The sequence below is a fragment of the Macaca thibetana genome, chromosome 2, assembly GCF_024542745.1.
Source record: "Macaca thibetana thibetana isolate TM-01 chromosome 2, ASM2454274v1, whole genome shotgun sequence".
Lineage (NCBI taxonomy): Eukaryota > Metazoa > Chordata > Mammalia > Primates > Cercopithecidae > Macaca > Macaca thibetana.
The window spans coordinates 149036288-149056370 of record NC_065579.1 but is presented as its reverse complement, the minus strand read 5'-3'; the positions used below and the strand labels follow the sequence as shown (position 1 = coordinate 149056370).

The window sequence follows — 20083 nt, the reverse complement described above, 5'->3', positions numbered from 1 at the left end:
GTGGTGGTACAAGTCTGTAATCTCAGCTACTCGGGAAGCTGAGGTGGGAGAATCGCTTGAGCCCGGGAGGAGGAGGTTGCGGTGAGTCAAGATCACATCACTGCATTCCAGCCTGGGCGACAGAGCGAGACTCCACCTCACGGAAAAAAAAAAAAAAAAAAAAAAAAAAAAAAAAAAGGTCCATGGCTCATCTGTACTGAAAGCTCCTGGACCTTTAAATAAGAAATGTAAAATCCTGCACCCCACCCCAAACCATGAAGTTGTTTAACAAATTTTTCAAGTAATTCCAACATGTTTTTAAGTATAAAAGCCATGTTTTAAAATAAATTTGTATTGAAATAGTTGTGAAAGTTGACTCAATAATCCTTTTGTGCACCACACATTTATTGATGGTCTACTTAAATATGTATTCACAGTCTAGCTATTACTGATGTATGGTCACTTCTAACTCCCAGGTTCAAATTAGAACTGGGCTACAGAAGAAAACAATGATCCTTTATTTATTTCAAAGCCAAGCATAAACATTATTCAGTTATTCCAGATTACCCAAATCAAGGTTCTCTCCCAGCAGTAAAAGTAATCAATACCTATTTCATTGCCCAAGTAGGTGAAAAAATAGGCATATACCAAATATATCCTTTTTCATTGTAAACTTAAAATTTACTTAGAAGGCTACAGCTAACACTATTTTCTAAAGTATTATTATTAAAGTGGCTAATTTAACTTAAAAAACAAAAAAACAGAAACAAAAGTCCTCTCACGGGGCCATGATCTTTAAAATATAACCTTACAAATCTCTGCAATACATAAACATATATATGTCATGAAATGACCTAATTTTGAAAAGAACCACATTACCTCTCTCTTTTCCTAAACTTACTACTGCATAAAAATTTTCTTGGCTGGGCGCGGTGGCTCACGCCTGTAATCCCAGCACTTTGGGAGGCCAAGGCGGGCAGATCACAAGGTCAGGAGATCAAGACCATCCTGGCTAACACAGTGAAACCCCATCTCTACTAAAAATACAAAAAAAATTAGCCGGGCATGGTGACAGGCGCCTGTAGTCCCAGCTACTCGGGAGGCTGAGGCAGGAGAATGGTGTGAACCCAAGAGGCCAAGCTTGCAATGAGCTGAGATGTGCCACTGCACTCCAGCCTGGGCAACAGAGCGAGACTCCGTCTAAAAAAAGAAAAGAATTTTTTTTTTCCGAGAAGGTTCTTTTCTTTTTCTTTCTTTCTAGTGGAAGAAGGAAAACTAAATTTTCAGAATTGTCTGTAGACAACGTTCACCAAGATTTAAACTTTTATTTTGGGTAGAAACACAGACCTGGAAGAAGCCTTGAAAAGTCACAGGGTTCAGCATTAAGGCAAGCTCACAGGTAAATCCTATGAAAATGGTAAGTTAAACATTTTTTTCTTAAAAAAGTATTAACATTGGCCGGGTGCGATGGCTCATGCCTGTAATCCCAGCACTTTGGGAGGCCAAGGTGGGTGGATCACGAGGTCAGAAATTCGAGACCAGTCTGGCCAACATGGTGAAACCCCATCTCTACTAAAAATACACGGTGGCGGGTGCCTGTAATATCAGCTACTTGGGAGGCTAAGGCAGGTGAATCGCTTGAACCCAGGAGGCGGAGTTTGCAGTGAGCCAAGATCGCACCACTGCACTCTAGCCTGGGTGACAGAGTGAGACTCCATCTCAAAAAAAAAAAAGAAAGTAGGCAGGGCACGGTGGCTCAGGCCTGTAATCCCAGCACTTTGGGAGGTTGAGATGGGTGGATCACGAGGTCAGGAGATCGAGACCATCCTGGCTAACATGGTGAAACCCCGTCTCTACTAAAAATACACAAAGATGAGCCAGGCGTGGTAGCGGTCGCCTGTAGTCCCAGCTACTCAGGAGGCTGAGGCAGGAGAACAGCATGAACCCGGGAGGCAGAGCTTGCAGTGAGCCGAGATCACGCCACTGCACTCCAGCCTGGGCAACAGAGCAAGACTCCATCTCAAAAAAAAGTATTAACATTAAAGCATCATTATAACACTTAACTTCATTTGGTAGTCTTTTTTTTTTTTTTTTTGAGACAGTCTCTCGCTTTGTCACCCAGGCTCGAGTGCAGTGGCACAATCTCAGCTTACTGTAATCTCTACCTCCCAGGTTCAAGTGATTCTCCTGCCTCAGACTCCCGAGTAGCTGGGACCACCACACCTGGCTAATTTTCATATTTTTAGTAGAGACGGGGTTTCGCCATGTTGGCCAGGGTGGTCTCAAACTCCTGACCTCAGGTGATCTGCTTGCCTTGGCCTCCCAAAGTGCGGAGATTACCGGCATGAGCCACCATGCCCAGCTAGGTTTAGTAGTCTATTATTTTACTGGCTATCAACAATTCTCTCATATCTATTTGTTTTAATTGAAAGCACTTCTGCTCAATCTCTGAAGACAGAAAAGAAACAGTGCATTATTCTTTATATAAACTGTTTATAACTGGCAACAACAAATTGAGTCTTCCCTTGCCTTTTTTTAGACGAAACAACTCTAATTCCTTTAGCTTTTCCCTTAGCAGGTAAAAGACAATTTTTCTGGTGAGTTTTTATTTCCTACTCCATAATTTACTTTGTCTTTTCTATTTTTACTCACCAAGTTCTTTTTCCTTGTTTTTTAAAGGTGTCTACTTCCCATTATTCTTAAATTTACTCCAAGTTCTAAAGTGCCAATCTAAGTGTTTCTGTTTGTTAATTTTTGTAACTCTCAACTGTCTTAAGAGGACTCAGACCTTATTTTCTACTCCTAGAATTCTTTGTTAACCATTTCCACTTGCCCAAGTTCACTTCATACATGCCTGAGAACCTGGTATCCTTTTACAAAAAAGCACAGGGATTCTGAGACCAAGGAATCCTCCAAAGCATGTATCAAGTAACATTCCAGATTCCAAAAGTATTCCACTAACCTTCCCTCTCCCCACAAAACAGATTCATTAAAATATAGCTATCTACCAAGAGTATCAGAGCAAAAGATACAGCTGTTTACCCATTAAAAGGTTAAGGACACAGGGCTGGATGCAGTGGTTCACACCAGTAATCCCAGCATTTTGGGAGGCTGACGCAGGAATATCGCTTGAGCTCAGGAGTTTGAGACCAGACTGAGCTACATGCCTATGAAAAATTTAAAAACTGCCAGACACAGTGGCTCATGCCTGTAATCCTAACACTTTGGGAGGCCAAGGTGGGTGGATCATTTGAGGTCAGGAGTTTGAGACCAGCCTGGCCAACATGGCGAAATCCTGTCTCTACTAAAAATACAAAAAAAAATCAGCTGGGCATGGTAGCACATGCCTGTAATCCCAGCTACTTGGGAGGCTAAGGCAGGAGAATCACTTGAACCCAGGAGACAGAGATTAAAGTGAGCCAAGATCGTGCCACTGTATTCTAGCCTTGGCAACAGAGTGAGACTCCATCTCAAAAAAAAAAAAAAAATTAAAAATTAGCCAGCCATGGTGGCTTACACCTGTATGCCAGCTACTCAGGAAACTGAGGTGAGAGAATCACTTGACCCTAGGAGTTTGAGGCTGCAGTGAGCCATGACTGCACCACTGTACTCCAGTCCAGGCAACAGAATGAGACTCTGTCTCAAAAAAAAGTAAAGAAACAAAATCAATCCCGAAAAAAAAAAAAAAAAAAAAAAACTTTAAAAAATTCTGTTATACAACAGAGTCTGCATCAATAGCTACCAGAAAAAGCTTGCCGTCTACCTGCCCAGGTGTAATTTTCATCACCCACCTTGTTTCAATGAGGTAAGCGGTATATGTTTCTTGCATGTTCATGGCATTTCTTCCAGTTCGTTTTTCTGCTTCTGAAACACTGATTTCTATCTTCTTCAACCAAAAATTATTGTGTGTCATCTGGACAAAACAACAACAACAACAACAAAAAAACTCTTTAAGATGGTACTGAAAAAAGCCTCAGCCACATAAATTAAACCCATTATTGGGTTTACATATTTCAAAATAGTTACTTATAGTTCTTGAGTTGCCAGGGGTTGCAAAATAACAGCAGCAAATGATAGCCTTTATCAACATACAAAAGTACATTAACTTTTCCAGAGGTATTTTATTTATATATGTATTTATTTTTATTTTTTGAGACCAAGTCTCACTCTGTCACCCAGGCTGAAGTGCACTGGTGCAATCTCGGCTCACTGCAACCTTCACCTCCTGGGTTCAAGGGATTCTCCTGCCTGTCTCCCAAGTAGCTGGGATTATAGGCATGCACCACCACGCTCAGCTGACTTTGGTATTTTCAGTAGAAACGGGGTTTCACCATGTTGACCAGGATGGTCTCGAACTCCTGACCTCAGGTGATCCACCTGCCTTGGCCTCCCAAAGTGCTGGGATTATAGGCATGAGCCACTGCGCCCGGCCTTCCAGAGGTAGTTTAAAAGGTACTATATGTTGAATGATTAAAATTTAGACATTTCATAAGTGACCAAGAATAATCTATAAAAATACATAAGAAAATATCTTAAAAACACATTAGACACAAAGGATTCTGGGAGGATAGTGAATAGGAAGCACCAGGAATCCATCTCCCCACCTAGATGACAACTGCACTGGCAGACCCTATCTGATGTAAGTATTTGGGAACTCTGGAGTCCCATAAAGGCTTGCAATCCCCAGTGGAAGGCTTGGATGACAAAATGTGGTTACTTTCAATCAATTTCAGCTACCTATCCCTTAGTGCCTAACAGGCAGCTGTGCAGCATTCCTGGAACAGCCTGATGAAGCCAGGGTAGGCAAAAAGGGCCTTTTTCTCCAAACATCCATGATCTGTCCTCTGATCACCAACTGCTTCTTCTAAGAGGCACAAAGAAGTAGTGGCCACTGCTGTTGCTCCTCCCCACACTGTTGCAAGCCTCCTGTCCTGGCTGAAGTGACTTCCAGGGGATTCAAAAGCCAGCATCCTGTTTTTCCTCCCTTCATTTTTATTTTGACCCTCTTTTGTAAGCCAGACATTTAGCCAGGTGTGGTAGTGCGTGCCTTTAGTTCTGGCTACCAAGGAGGCTGAGGCAGGTGGATCAGTTCAGCAAAGGAGGTCAAAACTAGCCTGGGAAACATAGGAAGACCTTGTCTCTCAGAAAGAAAAAATTGGACGTTTAAGAACAACTGGATAGATGAGGACAATTACAAAATAATCATACATGCCCAGGAAAAGGCTCAAGCTCAGGAAAGATCTCTAAAGACTTTAAGTTTACACCTCTCTCAGGCTGATCTTTGGCATGGAGACAGTCTACAGCAATTAAAAAATAAATAATAAATAACAAAAACAACAACCCCCAGGGTAGGAGAAGAATTTGATGTCCAGAGTTACCACATTATTACATGCAAATGCCTAGTTTTCAACAACAAAAAAATCACAAGGCATATAAAGAAACAGTGTGGTATGAACCCTTCAGAGGGAAAAAATACATCAACAGAAACTGCTCCTGAAAAAGACATGATGACAGATCTACTAGAAAAAGACTATCCCTTTACCCCCTTTTTCATTTCTTTTTTCTTTTTTTTTTTTTTAGACAGAGTCTAGCTTTGTCACCCAGGCTGGATTGCTGTGGTGCAATCTCAACTCAGTGCAACCTCCGGCTCCTGGGTTCAAGCGATTCCTGTGCTTCAGCCTCCTGAGTAGCTGGGATTACAGGCGTGTGCCACCACACCGGGCTAATTTTTTTTTTTTTTTTGAGACAGAGTCTTGAGACAGAGTCTTTGAGACAGACTCGCCAGGCCGGAGTCCAGTGGTGCGATCTCAGCTCGCTGCAACCTCCACCTCTGGCTTCAAGGGATTCTCCTGCCTTAGCCTCCAGAGTAGCTGAAACTACAGGCCATGTTGTCCAGGCTGGTCTTGAAGTCCTTGGCTCAAATGATCCACAAGCCTCAGTCTTCCAAGCTGCTGGCATTACAGGCAGGAGCTACCATGCCTGGCTGACAAAGACTTTAAAGTAATCATCTTATAGATGCTCAGACAACTTAAAGGAAGATGTGGAGAAAGTAAAAAAAATGATAAAAAAAAAAAAGATGTATGAACAAAACAGAAGTATCAGTACAGAGACAGAAAACTTAAAAAGAAACCAAAAAGTGGCCGGGCATGGTGGTTCACGCCTGTAATCCCAGCACTTTGGGAGGCTGAGGTCAGGAGTTCAAGACCAGTCTAGTCAACATGTTGAAACCCCGTCTTTACTGAAAATATAAAAACTAGCCGGGCGTGGTAGCGGGCACTTGTAATCCCAGCTACTCAGGAGACTGAGGCATGGAGAATTACTTGAACCTGGGAGGCAGAGGTTGCAGTGAGCAAAGATCATGCCACTGTACTCCAGCCTCGGTGATAGGGCAAGAAAAAGAAAAAAGAAACCAAAAGAAATTCTGGAGCTGAAAAGTACAGTAACTGAAATTAGAAGTTCACTAGAGGGGTTCAAAGGCAAATTTCAGCAGGCACAAGAGAGAACTGGCAAACTAGAAGATAGGAGAATGGAAATTACCAAGTCTGAGGAACAGAAAAAAGAGGGAAGCAAAGTAAACAGAGCTTAAGGGAGAAGCAGGACACCATCAAACCAACATGTGCACTCTGGTAGTAAGGAGAGGGAGAGAGAAAAAGGGGAAGGGGCAGTATCTGAAGAAATAATGTTAGAAAATTTCACAAATATGATAGAAGAAATGTATATAAACATCCAAGAAGCTTGACAAAATCCAAAATAAGATGTTTACTGAGACACCTTATAACTTTTCAGAGACAGAATCTTGACAGCAGCAAGACAGAAGCAACTGATCATATATAAGGAATCTTCAATAAGGTTATCAGCAAATTTCTCATCAGAAATTTTGGAGGCCAGAAGACAGGGAGCTGGTATCTTCAAAGTGCTAAAAAATAAAAATAACTGTCAATCCAGAATCCTATATCTAGCAAACTGTCCTTCAAAAGTGTAGGAAAAATTAAGACATTCCCAGAGGCAGGAGAATCGCTTGAACCCAGGAGGCAGAGGTTGCAGTGAGCCAAGATTGCGCCACTGAACTCCAGTCTGGGCAACAGTCAGGCTCTGTCTCAAAAAAACAAAACCAAAAAAATAATGAAAACGAAATTATAAAAATAAGTCAATTTACAATAGCATCAAAAAGAAAAAAATACTTGGGAATTAAGGTGGTAAAAGACTTGTACAATGGAAACTAAAACATTGCTAGAAATTAAAAGAAGATAAATAAATGAAAACACATCCCATGTTCATGATTTGGAAGATTTAATATTATTAAGATATCAAAACTATCTAAAGCACTCTATATATTCAATGCAACCCTATGAAAATCCCAATGGCATTCTTTGACATTCTTTGCAGAAATAGGAAAACTCATCCTAAGAGTCATATGGAATCTCAAGGGACCCCAAATAGCCAAAGCAATCTTGAAAATGAAGCACAAGGCCGGGCGCAGTGGCTTATGCCTGTAATCCCAGCACTTTGGGAGACCAGGGTGGGCAGATCACGAGGTCAGGAGATGGAGACAATCCTGACTAACATGGTGAAACACCGTCTCTACTAAAAATACACAAAATTAGCCGGGCGTGGTGGCGGGCACCTGTAGTCCCAGCTACTCAGGAGGCTGAGGCAGGAGAATGGTGTGAACCCGGGAGGCGGAGCTTGCAGTGAGCCGAGATCACGCCACTGCACTCCAGCCTGGGCGACTGAGCGAGACTCTGTCTCAAAAAAAAAAAAAAGGGGCCAGGCGCGGTGGCTCACGCCTGTAATCCCAACACTTTGGGAGGCCGAGGCGGGCGCATCACAAAGTCAGGAGATCGAGACCACGGTGAAACCCCGTCTCTACTAAAAATACAAAAAATTAGCCGGGCGCGGTGGCGGGCACCTGTAGTCCCAGCTACTCAGGAGGCTGAGGCAGGAGAATGGCGTGAACCCGGGAGGCGGAGCTTGCAGTGAGCTGAGATCGGGCCACTGCACTCCAGCCTGGGCGACAGAGCCAGACTCCGTCTCCAAAAAAAAAAAAAAAAAAAGAAGAAGAAAAGAAAATGAAGCATAAATCTGGAGGACTCATACTTCCTAGTTTCAAAACTTACTACAAAGCTACAGTAATAAAAACAATATGGTACTGGCATAAAGGCAGGTATATAATGAAATCGAATAGATAGTCCAGAAATAAACCCTCGAATATATGGTCAATTTTGTGACAGGACAGTTCGATGAGAAAAGGACAATGTTTCCAACAAACAATGCTGGGAAAACTGAATATCCACATACAAAAAAATTATATTGGACCCTTACCTAACACCCTACACAAAAACTAACTTTAAATGGTTCAAAGACCCAAGCATAAAACTCTTAGAAGAAAACACAGGGCAAAAGTTTCAAGACATTGGATGTGACCATGGTTTCTTGGATATGACACCAAAGGCACAGGCAGTAAAAGAAAACACTGGCAAATTGGACTTCATGAAAATGAAAAATGTCGTTCATCAAAAGACAGTGTTAACAGGCCAGGTGAGGTGGCTCACGCCTGTAATCCCAGCACTTTGGGAGGCGGAGGCAGGAGGATCACTTGAGGTCAGGCGTTCAAGACCAGCCTGGTCAACATGGCAAAACCCCATCTCTACAAAAAACACAAAAATTAGCCAGGTGTGGTGGCATGTCTGTAATCCCAGCTACTCAGGAGGCTGAGGCAGGAGAATTGCTTGAATTCAGGAGGCAGAGGTTGTGATGAGCCAAGATTGCACCACTGAAACTCCGTCTCAAAACAAAAACAAACAAACAAACAAACAAAAGGACAGTATCAGAGTAAAAAGCAACCCAAAGAATGGAAGAAAGCATTTTCTCTCATGGATCCAGACTATTTAGGGAACTCCCAAAACTCAACAACAAAATACAACCCAATTCCGCCAGGCACGGTGGCTCACGCCTGTAATCTCAGCACTTTGGGAGGCCAAGGCGGGTGGATCACCTGAGGTCAGGAGTTCGAGGCCAGCCTAGCCAACATGGCAAAACCCTGTCTCTAATAAAAATACAAAAAATTAGCTGGCTGTGGTGGTGGGTGCCTGTAATTCCAGCTACTTGGGAGGCTGAGGCAGGAGAATCGCTTGAGCCTGGGAGGCAGAGGTTACAGTGAGCTGAGATCGCGCCACTGCACTCCAGCCTGGGTGACAGAGCGAGAATATGTCTCAAAAAAAAAGAAAAAAAATATATATATATATATTATATATACAACTCAATTCAAAAATGGAAAAATGGGCAAAGGACTTGAATAGATATTTTTCTGAAGAAGCACATGAAAAGATGCTCAACATCACTCATCATTAGGTAAATGCAAATCAAAACTACAATGAAATACTGTCTCATTAGAATGGCTACTATGAAAAACAAACATTAGGAAATAAGTGTTGGTGAGGATGTGGAGAAATTGGAACCCTTGTGCCCTATTGGCGGGAATGTAAAACGGTGCAGCTGCTATGGAAAACAGCACAGTGGTGCCCCAAAAGATTAAAAATACAATTACCATATAATCCAGCAATTCCGCTCCTGCCAAAAGAATTAAAAGCAGGGTCTCAAAGAGATATGTGCATATCCATGTCATGGCATCATCATTCACAATAGGTAAAATGTGGAAGCAATGCAAATGTCCATCAACAGATGAATGGATTTTTTAAACATGATATATACAAACAATGGAATACCATTCATCCTTAAAAGCAAAGGAAATTCTGTCATATGCTACAACATGGATATATATCTTGAAGACATTACGATAAGTGAAATAAAACAGTCACACAAAGAGAAATACTGTATGATTCCACGTATATGAGGTACTTGGTAATCAAAATCGTAGACAGTAGAGTGATGGCTGCCAGCAGCTGGGGCAGGGGGAAACAGGTAGCTGTGGTTTAATGGGTATGACTTCAGTTCCACAAGATGAAAAGAGTTCTGGAGGCTGGTTTTACAATGTATGTGAATGTACTTATGACTGAACATTTTTAAACCATCAAGATGGTAAATTTTATATCATATATATTTTAACACATTTTTTTGTTTTTTGAGACAGAGTTTCGCTCTTATTGCCTAGGCTGGAGTGCAATGGGGCGATCTCGGCTCACCACAACTTCAGCCTCCCAGGCTCAAGCGATTCTCCTCCCTCAGTCTCCTGAGTAGCTGGGATCACAGGCATGCACCACCACCCCCAGATAATTTTGTATTTTTAGTAGAGATGGAGTTTCTCCATGTTGGTCAGGCTGGTCTCGAACTCCTGATCTCAGGTAATCCACCCACCTCGTCCTCCCAAAGTGCTGGGATTATAGGCGTGAGCCACCGTGCCCAGTTTAACACAATTTTTTAAACTGAAGAATAAACACATTCTAACAAATATGAATGATCCTAAATATTGATATCTAATTTGGGGTTTAACCAAAATCAAATCTCTCTCTCTCAAAAGTCAAATACTATACATATGCCAAAAGGCAAGATTATCAGCAGTCAGCATAATTTTTTTTTAAACAATCAGGAGTCATATTAAACTTTAAATTCACCTAAACTTTTGACAGTGGTTAATAGGCTCCACCCTTGAGGCAGCAGAGTTTTAAGAAGAGCAGACTCCTTTCTTTTCCCACTAGAACATCTCAGGTCTACACCAAAAGGTGAAAAAGAACACTAACCACACCACAGGCAGCCCCTACCTAGGCTGTAGGTCTGAGAAGTGCATCACTGCAGAAAGGTTTCAAATACATCCAAACTAACTCCAAGTCTAAACAAGGAAGAGAAAGTGAGACCACAGGATAACTACTATGCTATGGCTTTTTTTTTCTTCTTTGCTCACTGTCAAAATTGTGGGTTTTAACTTAATTTAAAATATTGTACTGCATTATAATTGGGGTGTTTTATGAAGGAGAGATAAAAGTAGAAACTAAGTGCAGCAAAAGGTGAAAGAAAAAGCTACACATATCAAATTAAACCCATCCACTATAAGGTCTGAAAGAGGTCTGTGACAGTGCAAAGATATGAATCAGCAATGAAAACAGATGATACACTACGGAGCTCTCCCAAAAGGTACAGGAAAAATGCGGACGAAGGTAAAAATCCTAAAAGGAGATAAAAAGAGTCAACCCAATGGGTTGAAATCATCAGCCAATAAAAACAAATCATTCAGTCCTCAAGGCATTTTTATAAAATGTAAGTTTTTATATATTTATGTACTAAGACAGAAAATAAGAGAGCAGGAAATCATCAACCAAAAGAAAGCTCAAGAAATCACCTAAGCACAAGCCACTCAACATCAGGGTTGGTTATGAAGCCCTCACTGGTTGACACATACATATATATGTATTAATAATACGTTCTGGCCACAGCCAAGCATTTTGATTTACCATCTGCTCCAGTGACAAATTCCCTGAATTCTGAAAGCACATTCTGATAAAGCAAGTTATTAATATCTCCCCAGTCAAAAAGATAACACATATGAAACATAAACCGACCCTGTCAGTAACCCAGTTACAAAGAAGAAAAAAAAATAAAAGCATAAAATCGGCTAACATAAAAGCTAAAGAATACAAACAGGCACACAACAATACCAGTAGGGTTGGTAGATGATATAAAATTACTTAAATCGTCAGTATTAAAGCACAGAACAGTGCCAAGAATAACACAACTGAACACCATAACTGTTAAAAGGACACATTCAACAGATTTAAAGATGGACTGCCCTGTTGAATGGCAGATGAGACCAGGGACCTTTTAAAGAGAGACCTAATTTTTATTTTATTTTTAAATATTATGTGTAGAGACGAGGTCTCACTGTATTGCCTAGGATGGTCTCAAACTCCTGGGCTCAAGCAATCCTCTCACCTCAGTGCAGGGTCAACAGTCACAACAACTTTTTTTTTTTTTTTGAGACAGAGTGTCACCCAGGCTGGAGTGCCAATGACTCAATCCTGGCTCACTACAACCTCTACCTCCTGGGTTCAAGTGATTCTCACGTTTCAGCCACCCAAGTAGCTGGGACTACAGGTGTGTGCCACCACACTCAACTAATTTTTGTTATTTTTATTAACCGTAGATATGGGGTTTCGCCATGATGGCCAGGCTGGGCAAGTAATTTAGCCTGTCTGTGCTTCAGTTTCCTCATCTGGAAAACAGAGATAATAGTACCTGCAATAAATGGAATGTTTGTGTCCTCCTAAAATGTATATGTTAAAATCCTAACACTCAAGGTAATGGTATTAGGATGTGGGGCCTTTGGAAAGATTAGGTCATGAGGGTAGAGCCCTCCTAAGTGGGGTTAGTGCCCTGATAAAAGAGACCCCAGAGAGTTCCTCTCCTCCTTCCACCATGTGAGGACACAGTGAAAAGACAGCCTACAATGAGCCAGGAAGCAGCCCTCACCAGTCACTGAATCTGCCCGTTCCTTAATCCTGGACTTCCCAGCCTCCAAGACTGTAAGCAATTCACTGCTATTGTTTATAAGCCACTCCGTCGGTGGTACCTTGTTATAGCAGCCCGAACAGACTAAAGACAGTACCTAATTCACAAAGTCATTGGGAATATTTAATGGGTTAATGCATATCAAGAGTTTTTAAAGTTGCCTGGCTCACAGCAAGAGCTCAAGTACTACTTTTCCGCCATTATTTTTAGATTTAAATTTTCTGATGAAAATTATACATGCTAAATGTACAAACACTGAAAAAAATGAAGTAAATGTAAATCATCTGTATCCCACAACCCAGCGCTAACCACTGTTACTATAACAGTATACTTCCTTATCACCTTTTTTCTAGGTGTGATGCGTCTGTGTTACTGAAACAGGTCAGAGAGCTAAGGATAAGAAGCACCTATGGAAATGACTTCCCTCTGGGGCTCTGTCTACCCTGATCAGAGGTAGCTGGTACTAGGTTAAAAATGACGTGTTAACTGATAGCGATGCTTACCCTAGCCGTAAATAACTTAGTTCTGGCTGCTATAACAAATGACCATAGACTGGGTGGTTCGTAAACAACAGAAATTTATTGCTCACAGTCCTGGAGGCTGGGAAGACCGAGATCAAGGAACGGGCAGATTCAGCGAGGGTCTGCTTCCTGGTTCACAGACAGCTGTGTTTCACTGTCTTCATATGGCTGGAAGAGAGGAGATTTCTGGATTTTTTTTTTTAATAAGGGCACTGATCCCACTCACGAAGTCTCCATCCTCATGACCTAATCACCTTCCAAAGGCCCTTCCACCAAACACCATCACAATGGGATTAGGTTTCAACATATGAATTTTGGGGAGACAGAAACATCCAGTCCAAAGCAATAACTAAGAAAAACATGGTTATAATATATGGCCTGTTCTCTTGTGCTTTTTTCTATTAAAATACTTTTAAAATAACAGCACAGCTATTCAGAAAACATTAATTTTTATTTAAATTACAACAATATGTTAAGTTTGAACAGCGTTCCAAACTGAGTAACACATTCATGGTTCATGAAATTAATCTGGTGGGTTGGGACCAACACTTTTTTTTTTTTTTTTTTTTTTTTGAGACCGAGTCTCGCTCTGTCACATAGGGTGGAATGCAGTGGCATGATCATGGCTCACTGCAACCTCCGCCTCCTAGGTTCAAGCAATTCTCCTGCCTTAGCCTCCCGAGTAGCTGGGATTACAGGCATGTGCCACCATGCCTGGCTAATTTTCGTATTTCTAGTACAGCTGGGCTTTCACAATGTTGTCCAGGCTGGTCTCAAAACTCCCCATCTCAGGTGATCCGCCCGCTTCAGCCTCCCAAAGTGCTGGGATTACAGGTGTGAGCCACTGCACCTGGCCTCCAAAACCTTTTTTGACACAAGGTCTTGCTCTGTCACCCAGACTGGAGCACAGTGACATGATCACGGCTCACTGCAGCCTCAACCTCCATGGTTCAAGTGATCCTTCCACCTCAGCCTCCTGAGTAGCTGGGACCAAAGGCGGAGGTCACCACACTAGGCTAACTTTTTTATTTTTTGTAGACTGGGTCTCAAGAGATGTGCCTCAGCCTCCTAAAGTCCCGAGATTATAGGTGTGAGCCACTGCATCCAGCCCAATGTTTCTTTTTAATTTAAAAATATAGAAAAGAAAAATATCAGAAAGTATTGCATGAAGTAATGGCTAAGTATTTGTAAACGTGGTTAATTATCATATTTTCATTGTGAGGATTAAATATTACAAGGAAAATCAATTAGGGGCTATTAAATAGTTGTTGAGCGATTAGATAAATAGGGTAGTTTTGGGATCTAATGAAAGTCTTCTCTGTGCTTTTAGTCAGTTTCTAATGAAAGCTCTCCTGAAATAATAATCACATACTAAAGTATGTGTATGCTGATTATGACGTAAAAGTGTATTTTGTTTTGGGAGGCCAAGGCAGGAGGATTGCTTGAGGCCAAGAGTTCGAGACCAGGCTGGCCAAAATGGCAAAACCCCATCTCTACTAAAAAAAAAAAAAAAAAAAAATACAAAAATTAGCCAGACATGGTGACACGTGCCTATAGTCCCAGCTACACGGGAGGCTTGGGCAGGAGAATCGCTTGAACCCGGGAGGTGAAGACTGAAGTGAGCCGAGATTATGCCACAGCACTCCAATGTGGGCGACAGAGGGAGACTCTGTCTCCAAAAAAAAAAAAAAAAAGTATTTTGGGTTGGGCATGGTGACTCACGCCTGTAATCCCAGCAATTTTGGTGGCTGAGGTGGGAGGATCACTGGAGCCCAGATGTTTGAGACCAGCTTAGGCAACACAGGGAGATCTTGTCTCTACAAAAAAATAGAGGAAATTAGCCAGGTATGGTGGTATGTGCCTGTAGTTCCAGCTATTCCAGAGGCTGAGGTGGGAGGACTGCTTGAGCCTAGTAGGTCAAGGCTGCAGTGAGCCGTGATCATGCCATTGCACTCCAGCCTGGGCAACAGAGCAAGACTTGGTCTCAAAAAAAAAAAAAAAAAAAAAAAAATATGTATTTTGTACTGTGAGTCACCTTCAAAAAATTTGAGAGCCACTGAAGTAGAAAATGATTTTTAAAAATTCTTTTAAAAATAGGGGATGCGTGCTGTGGCTCACTCTTGTAATTCTGGTGCTTTGGGAGGTGAAATGGGAGGATCACTTGAGCCCAGGAGTTTGAGAACAACCTGGACAACAAAGTGAGATCTCTTCTCAATCAATCAATAAAAAATTACTGAGTATGATTTTACCATCTGCTGCTAAAGTGATGAATTCTATAATTATGCCTATAAGCTTTCTCTTCCTTTTTAATATTATCCTTACCCACAGAATGCCTGAAAACTTACTCACAATCTGGTCTACTCCACTTAGTTCTCTGGTGCCAATCAGTGAAGGTATTCAATGTGCACCGGAATTTTTAACCACCAGCTGTTCAATCACTCTGCTCCGTCAGCATTCCCAGGTCTACAGCACTCTCCCTAAAAACTACTTATGAATTCCTCAGGTAATGGGTTTTCTCTGGCAAATACTGTAAATGTTTTTTTCTCTGGCAAATACCTATCTGTTAACTGCCAACTCAATGGAATCTAAAAAAGTACTCTGTCCTCCACTCCCTTGCTATTTCCTCTCCTTCTGCTCGGGGTAATTACTACTTTCTTAGAGAATGAATTCCCTTCTCATATTTTCCATTTTCCAAATTATTTTAAATAGAACTGACTATAGCTTTAAAAAATTGTACAGAAAAAGAGCTTACATAGAACTTACATAGAGTTTAAAGAATCCCGATTAGTGGTGTTAAAACCAGAAGGGTCTTGCGACTTTTTGGCAGCGCAGTTTCCACAACCTCTTGGGGTAGGATAATTAGTATAAATTACTCTCCCTCTTAAAATCTACAGTCAAAAATAAGGCTGGGCCGGGCGCAGTGGCTCACGCTTGTAATCCCAGCACTTTGGGAGGTTGAGGTGGGTAGATCACTTGAGGTCAGGAGTCCGAGACCAGCCTGGCCAACATGGTGAAACCCCTCTTTACTAAAAATACAAAAATTAGTCAGGTGTAGAGGCACAGGCCTTTAACCCCAGCTACTTGGGAGGCTGAGGCACAAGAATCACTTGAACCCAGGAGGCCGAGTTTGCAGTGAGCCAAGATCCTGCTACTGCATTCCAGCTGGGGCCACAGAGCAAGGTTCTGTCTCAAAAAAGAAAAAAATGGTGGTTAAGCAAGCTTTTTTTACATCTCCGAACACTATTTGCCTAGACATATTTGTAGTTAAAAAATGGATAAATCAACACATCTTTCAAACCTTTTTTCCTCTTCAAAATTACAACTTAGGCTGGTCTGAAGATAGTAAGTTATCTCAATTTACTTTCACAATCAGTTACAGATCAAACTCTTTGTTCTACTCTTTTCCCCCTTCTCACTACTGCACTTGACTAGTCTAAAAAATTACAACTTAGTGTTAACTACACTAAAAATTTAAAACACAGTATTGGAACAATGTACAAGACTACGTTAAACTTTTTTTAATGAAGCAAAATGGCTTAATGGAAAAAGCACTGATTTCAATGCCAGGTGAACCTAGATTCACATCCCAGCCATGCTACTGACTAGCTTGTGACCACGGCCAAATTACTTCTCTCTGAGCCTCTGGCTGGTTCCATTTACCCATCTATTGGAAGTAATTTTGAGAATTAAATGAAAAGTAGAGCCCCACTGCGCACAGCACACACAAAACTAATTTACTTTTCTGCCCAGACCACATTCCTATCAGTAACAGCTACAATGAGGCCATAAAAGTATAACAGTAATTCTCAACTGAAGACAGACTGAGTGAGAGAGAGTATAGAGAGAGGTGAAGGGATGTGAAGACCTTCAAAGGATGGGTTTTTAGTTTGATTTTCTCTTTGAGGGGAGAAGAGGGGAAGGGAAGGAATGCACTGAATGTATGTTTGTTTAAACACCTAGTAATTCTGAAATATTTGCCCAAATAGCTTGTGTCTCTTTATGAATTACTAAATTAGGGAGTTGTTTTAAGAAACCACATAGGCCGAGCACAGTGGCTCATGCCTGTAATCCCAGCACTTCAGGAGGCTGAGGCAGGCGGATCACCTAAGGTCAGGAGTTCGAGACCAGCCTGGCCATCATGGTGAAACCCTGTCTCTACTAAAAACACAAAAATTAGCCAGGCATGGTGGCACGCACCTGTAATCCCAGTTACTCAGGAGGCTGAGGCATGAGAACCGCTTAAGCCTGGGAGGCAGAGGTTTGCAGTGACCCGAGATCATGCCACTGTACTCCAGCTTGAGTGACAAGTCAAGAGACTGCTCAAAAAAAAAGGAATAAAAATGTCAGGAAATAGTATGTAACTACAACTTACACTGTATGATAGCATCCCTGGGTTTCAAATATTTAGAACTATATATACACAGTGTCCTTTTAATTAGTAAGAGACATATATAATGTCTTTTAAATTAACATAAACAGATTTTATATTGTAATTGCAATTTCATATTAATTAAATACCTAATGGCAGGGTGTGGTGGTGTGTACCTGTAGTCCCCGCTACTCAGGAGGCTCAGGCAGGAGGACTGCTTGAACCCAAAAGTTCAAGGCAAGTCTGGACAACACAGAGATGCCTCATCTTTACCAAAAAAAAACAAAAACAAAAACAAAAAATAAAACTTAGCCAGGTGTGGTGGCACCTGTAGTCCCAGCTACTCAGGAGGCTGAGGCAGGAGGATCGCTTAAGGCCAGGAGGTCGAGATTGCAGTGAGCCATGACTGTGCCACTGCACTCCAGCCTGGCAGACAGAGTGAAACCCTATCTCAAAGGAAAAAGAAGTACACTCAAAAAAGTCTTCATGCTACCTTATATACCTAGATATGTTCCTCAGCAGGCAAAACTTTCAAATCCCTAAGTCCCTGCTCAGCTGGTCTCTAAACTTAAAAGGCTTTCAGGCCGGGCACCATGGCTCACACCTAAAATCCCAGTACTATTGTGAGGCCCAGGTGGGCAGATCACTTGAGCCCAGGAGTTGCAGACCAGCCTGGGTAACATGGTGAAACTCATCTCTACAAAAAATACAAAAATTTGGCCGGGCATGATGGCTCACACCTGTAATCCCAGCACCTTGGGATGCCAAGGAGGGCGGATGGTAAGAAGTCAAGAGTTCAAGACCAGCCTGACCAACATGGCAAAACCCCATCTTTACTAAAAATACAAAAAAAAAATTTAGCTGGGAGTGGTGGCGCCCACCTGTAATCCCAGCTACTCAGGTGGCTGAGGGACAAGAATCGCCTGAACCCAAGAGGCGGAGGTTGCAGTGAGCCAAGATCTCACCACTGCACTCCAGCCTGGGTGACAGACAGAGTGAGGCTCCGCCTCAGAAAAATAAATAAATTTTAAAAATATATAAATAAATTAGCCGGGCGTGGTGGTATGTGCCTGTAGTCCTAGCTACTCAAGAGGCTGAGGCAGGAGGATCGTTTGAGCCGGGGGGGGGGGGGGGGGGGGGGGGGTCGAGGTTGAAGTGAGCTGTGTGAGCAATACACAGAAAAAGGAGACTTTGGGCAGGGCGGTCTGATGTGGAGCACTGCAGTTAGTTTCTTAAAGGCTTCAAGATAAGCAGGTCTACAAATCTTGCATTACATATGCAAACACTTTGGAATGAAAGCACTTACAAATATAATGATACATTTTTCCCCTTTTCCTCAAGCAAATGAAAATCACTAATTACTAAAGGGTCTTCAAAAAGCACATGGGATATCAGTAAGTCTCCAATGGGAAATATAGCACTTCCCCCAAAACAAAGAAATTACAGCTAAATAAAGAGTTTAAAAAATGTTTTCTCATTTGTACCTTTTCTTGAAGCTGACACTTTCTTCAGTTTTCTGATGGCAGCACCAGACCAACACCCTTATTGCCCCTGACCTGCGCCTCACTCTAGTCTCCCATTCCCTTCCTTCTCAAGCACTGCTGCCGACTCTCCACTGTGTCCCCTTAAGCTCCTCCCCGGCAAAACCCCTTAGCAACTGCCTGAAACATCAGCGTTCCTCTCGCGGTCCAGATCTCCCAGCTACGCGACAACCGAAAACCCCCTCCTCCAGCCTCGCCCATCCGGGGCTCGCACCCCGCGTCCCTTTCCCTCCCCTCCGCAGTCTCGACACTTCCCTCAGTCACCCGCAGAGCCTGGCGCTCGCCCCGCACCTAGCACCCCGTTTTTCCACTGAGCCTCCTCTCACTGCACCTACGGACCCCGCCTCTCCACCTCGCTCCCCCTCACCGCTGGGCCTCCCCGGCCAAGCCCACTGGCCCGCGCCAGCCCGGCCGAGCCCAGCCCAGCCCGGCCCGCTAGGCCACGACACAGGCCACGAGGGCTCTGCCGCCCCTTCTCCTCACCGTGTCGACCCCGGAGTCCTCTTCTCCGGCCCCCGCCGCTTCCTTGCCGACCGCAGCCCCCAGCCCAGCGTCTGGGCAGCCCAGCGGCTCCAGAGGCGCCGGCTGGAGCTGCCGCTCGGGGTCCCGAGGTGCTTGCTCCATGGCTGCAGTTCGGCGCGGCGAACCCAGTGCGCCTGCGCCGCCTCAGCGCCCGCGGCCAACCAGTCTCTCCGCTTGCGATGCCCGCCCCTCCGCTAGCCAACGCCTCGTCCCTGCTGGTAGACCTGGAGGGCTCGGGGAGCCGCAGCTGGAGGCGGAGCCGGGGGTGGGAGGACACGCAAGCCTGCGGAGGACCTGGTCAGCTGCTAAGCCAGGAGACCCAGAGAGCTGAGAGAGCTAGTGAAGAGAGAGACAAAGAGAAAGGCAAGGGGAAAGTGAACACCTGAAGTAGGTACGGCGATCCTAAAGCCAACGAAACTCAAAAGAAATTGGAGGCGTAGTCTGACCTACTCCCTCTGGGCCTCTGCCTTGCCTGTTATTATTGAGTCTGTTCTCCCGGAAAGATCAGAGCTCCATAAATTATTAACTTTCAGCAGGCTGAGTAACACATTCAGCAAAAGGTAATACTTGCAAGTTCTTGGTTTTTTGTTTGTTTGTTTTGTTTTTTCCTGAGACGGAGTTTCCCTCTTGTTGCCCAGGCTGGAGTGCAGTGGCGCGATCTCAGCTCACTAACCTCCGCCTCCCGGGTTCAA

The 20083-nt window shown here is 43.1% G+C and overlaps 1 protein-coding gene across 1 annotated transcript in view; it reads right to left on the bottom strand.

The window, feature by feature from the left end:
• Window positions 1-19553, bottom strand: part of SNX4 (sorting nexin 4) — a 77601-nt gene extending 58048 nt beyond the window's left edge. Inside the window, exons 1-2 of the mRNA XM_050781728.1 lie at window positions 19353-19553; window positions 3771-3892 (exon numbers count right to left, since the gene is read on the bottom strand). Of these exons, the coding sequence (XP_050637685.1) occupies window positions 3771-3892; window positions 19353-19493 (263 nt within the window). The 5' untranslated portion in view covers window positions 19494-19553. The remainder of the gene's footprint in view (window positions 1-3770; window positions 3893-19352) is intronic.
• Window positions 19554-20083: the final 530 nt, after the last annotated feature.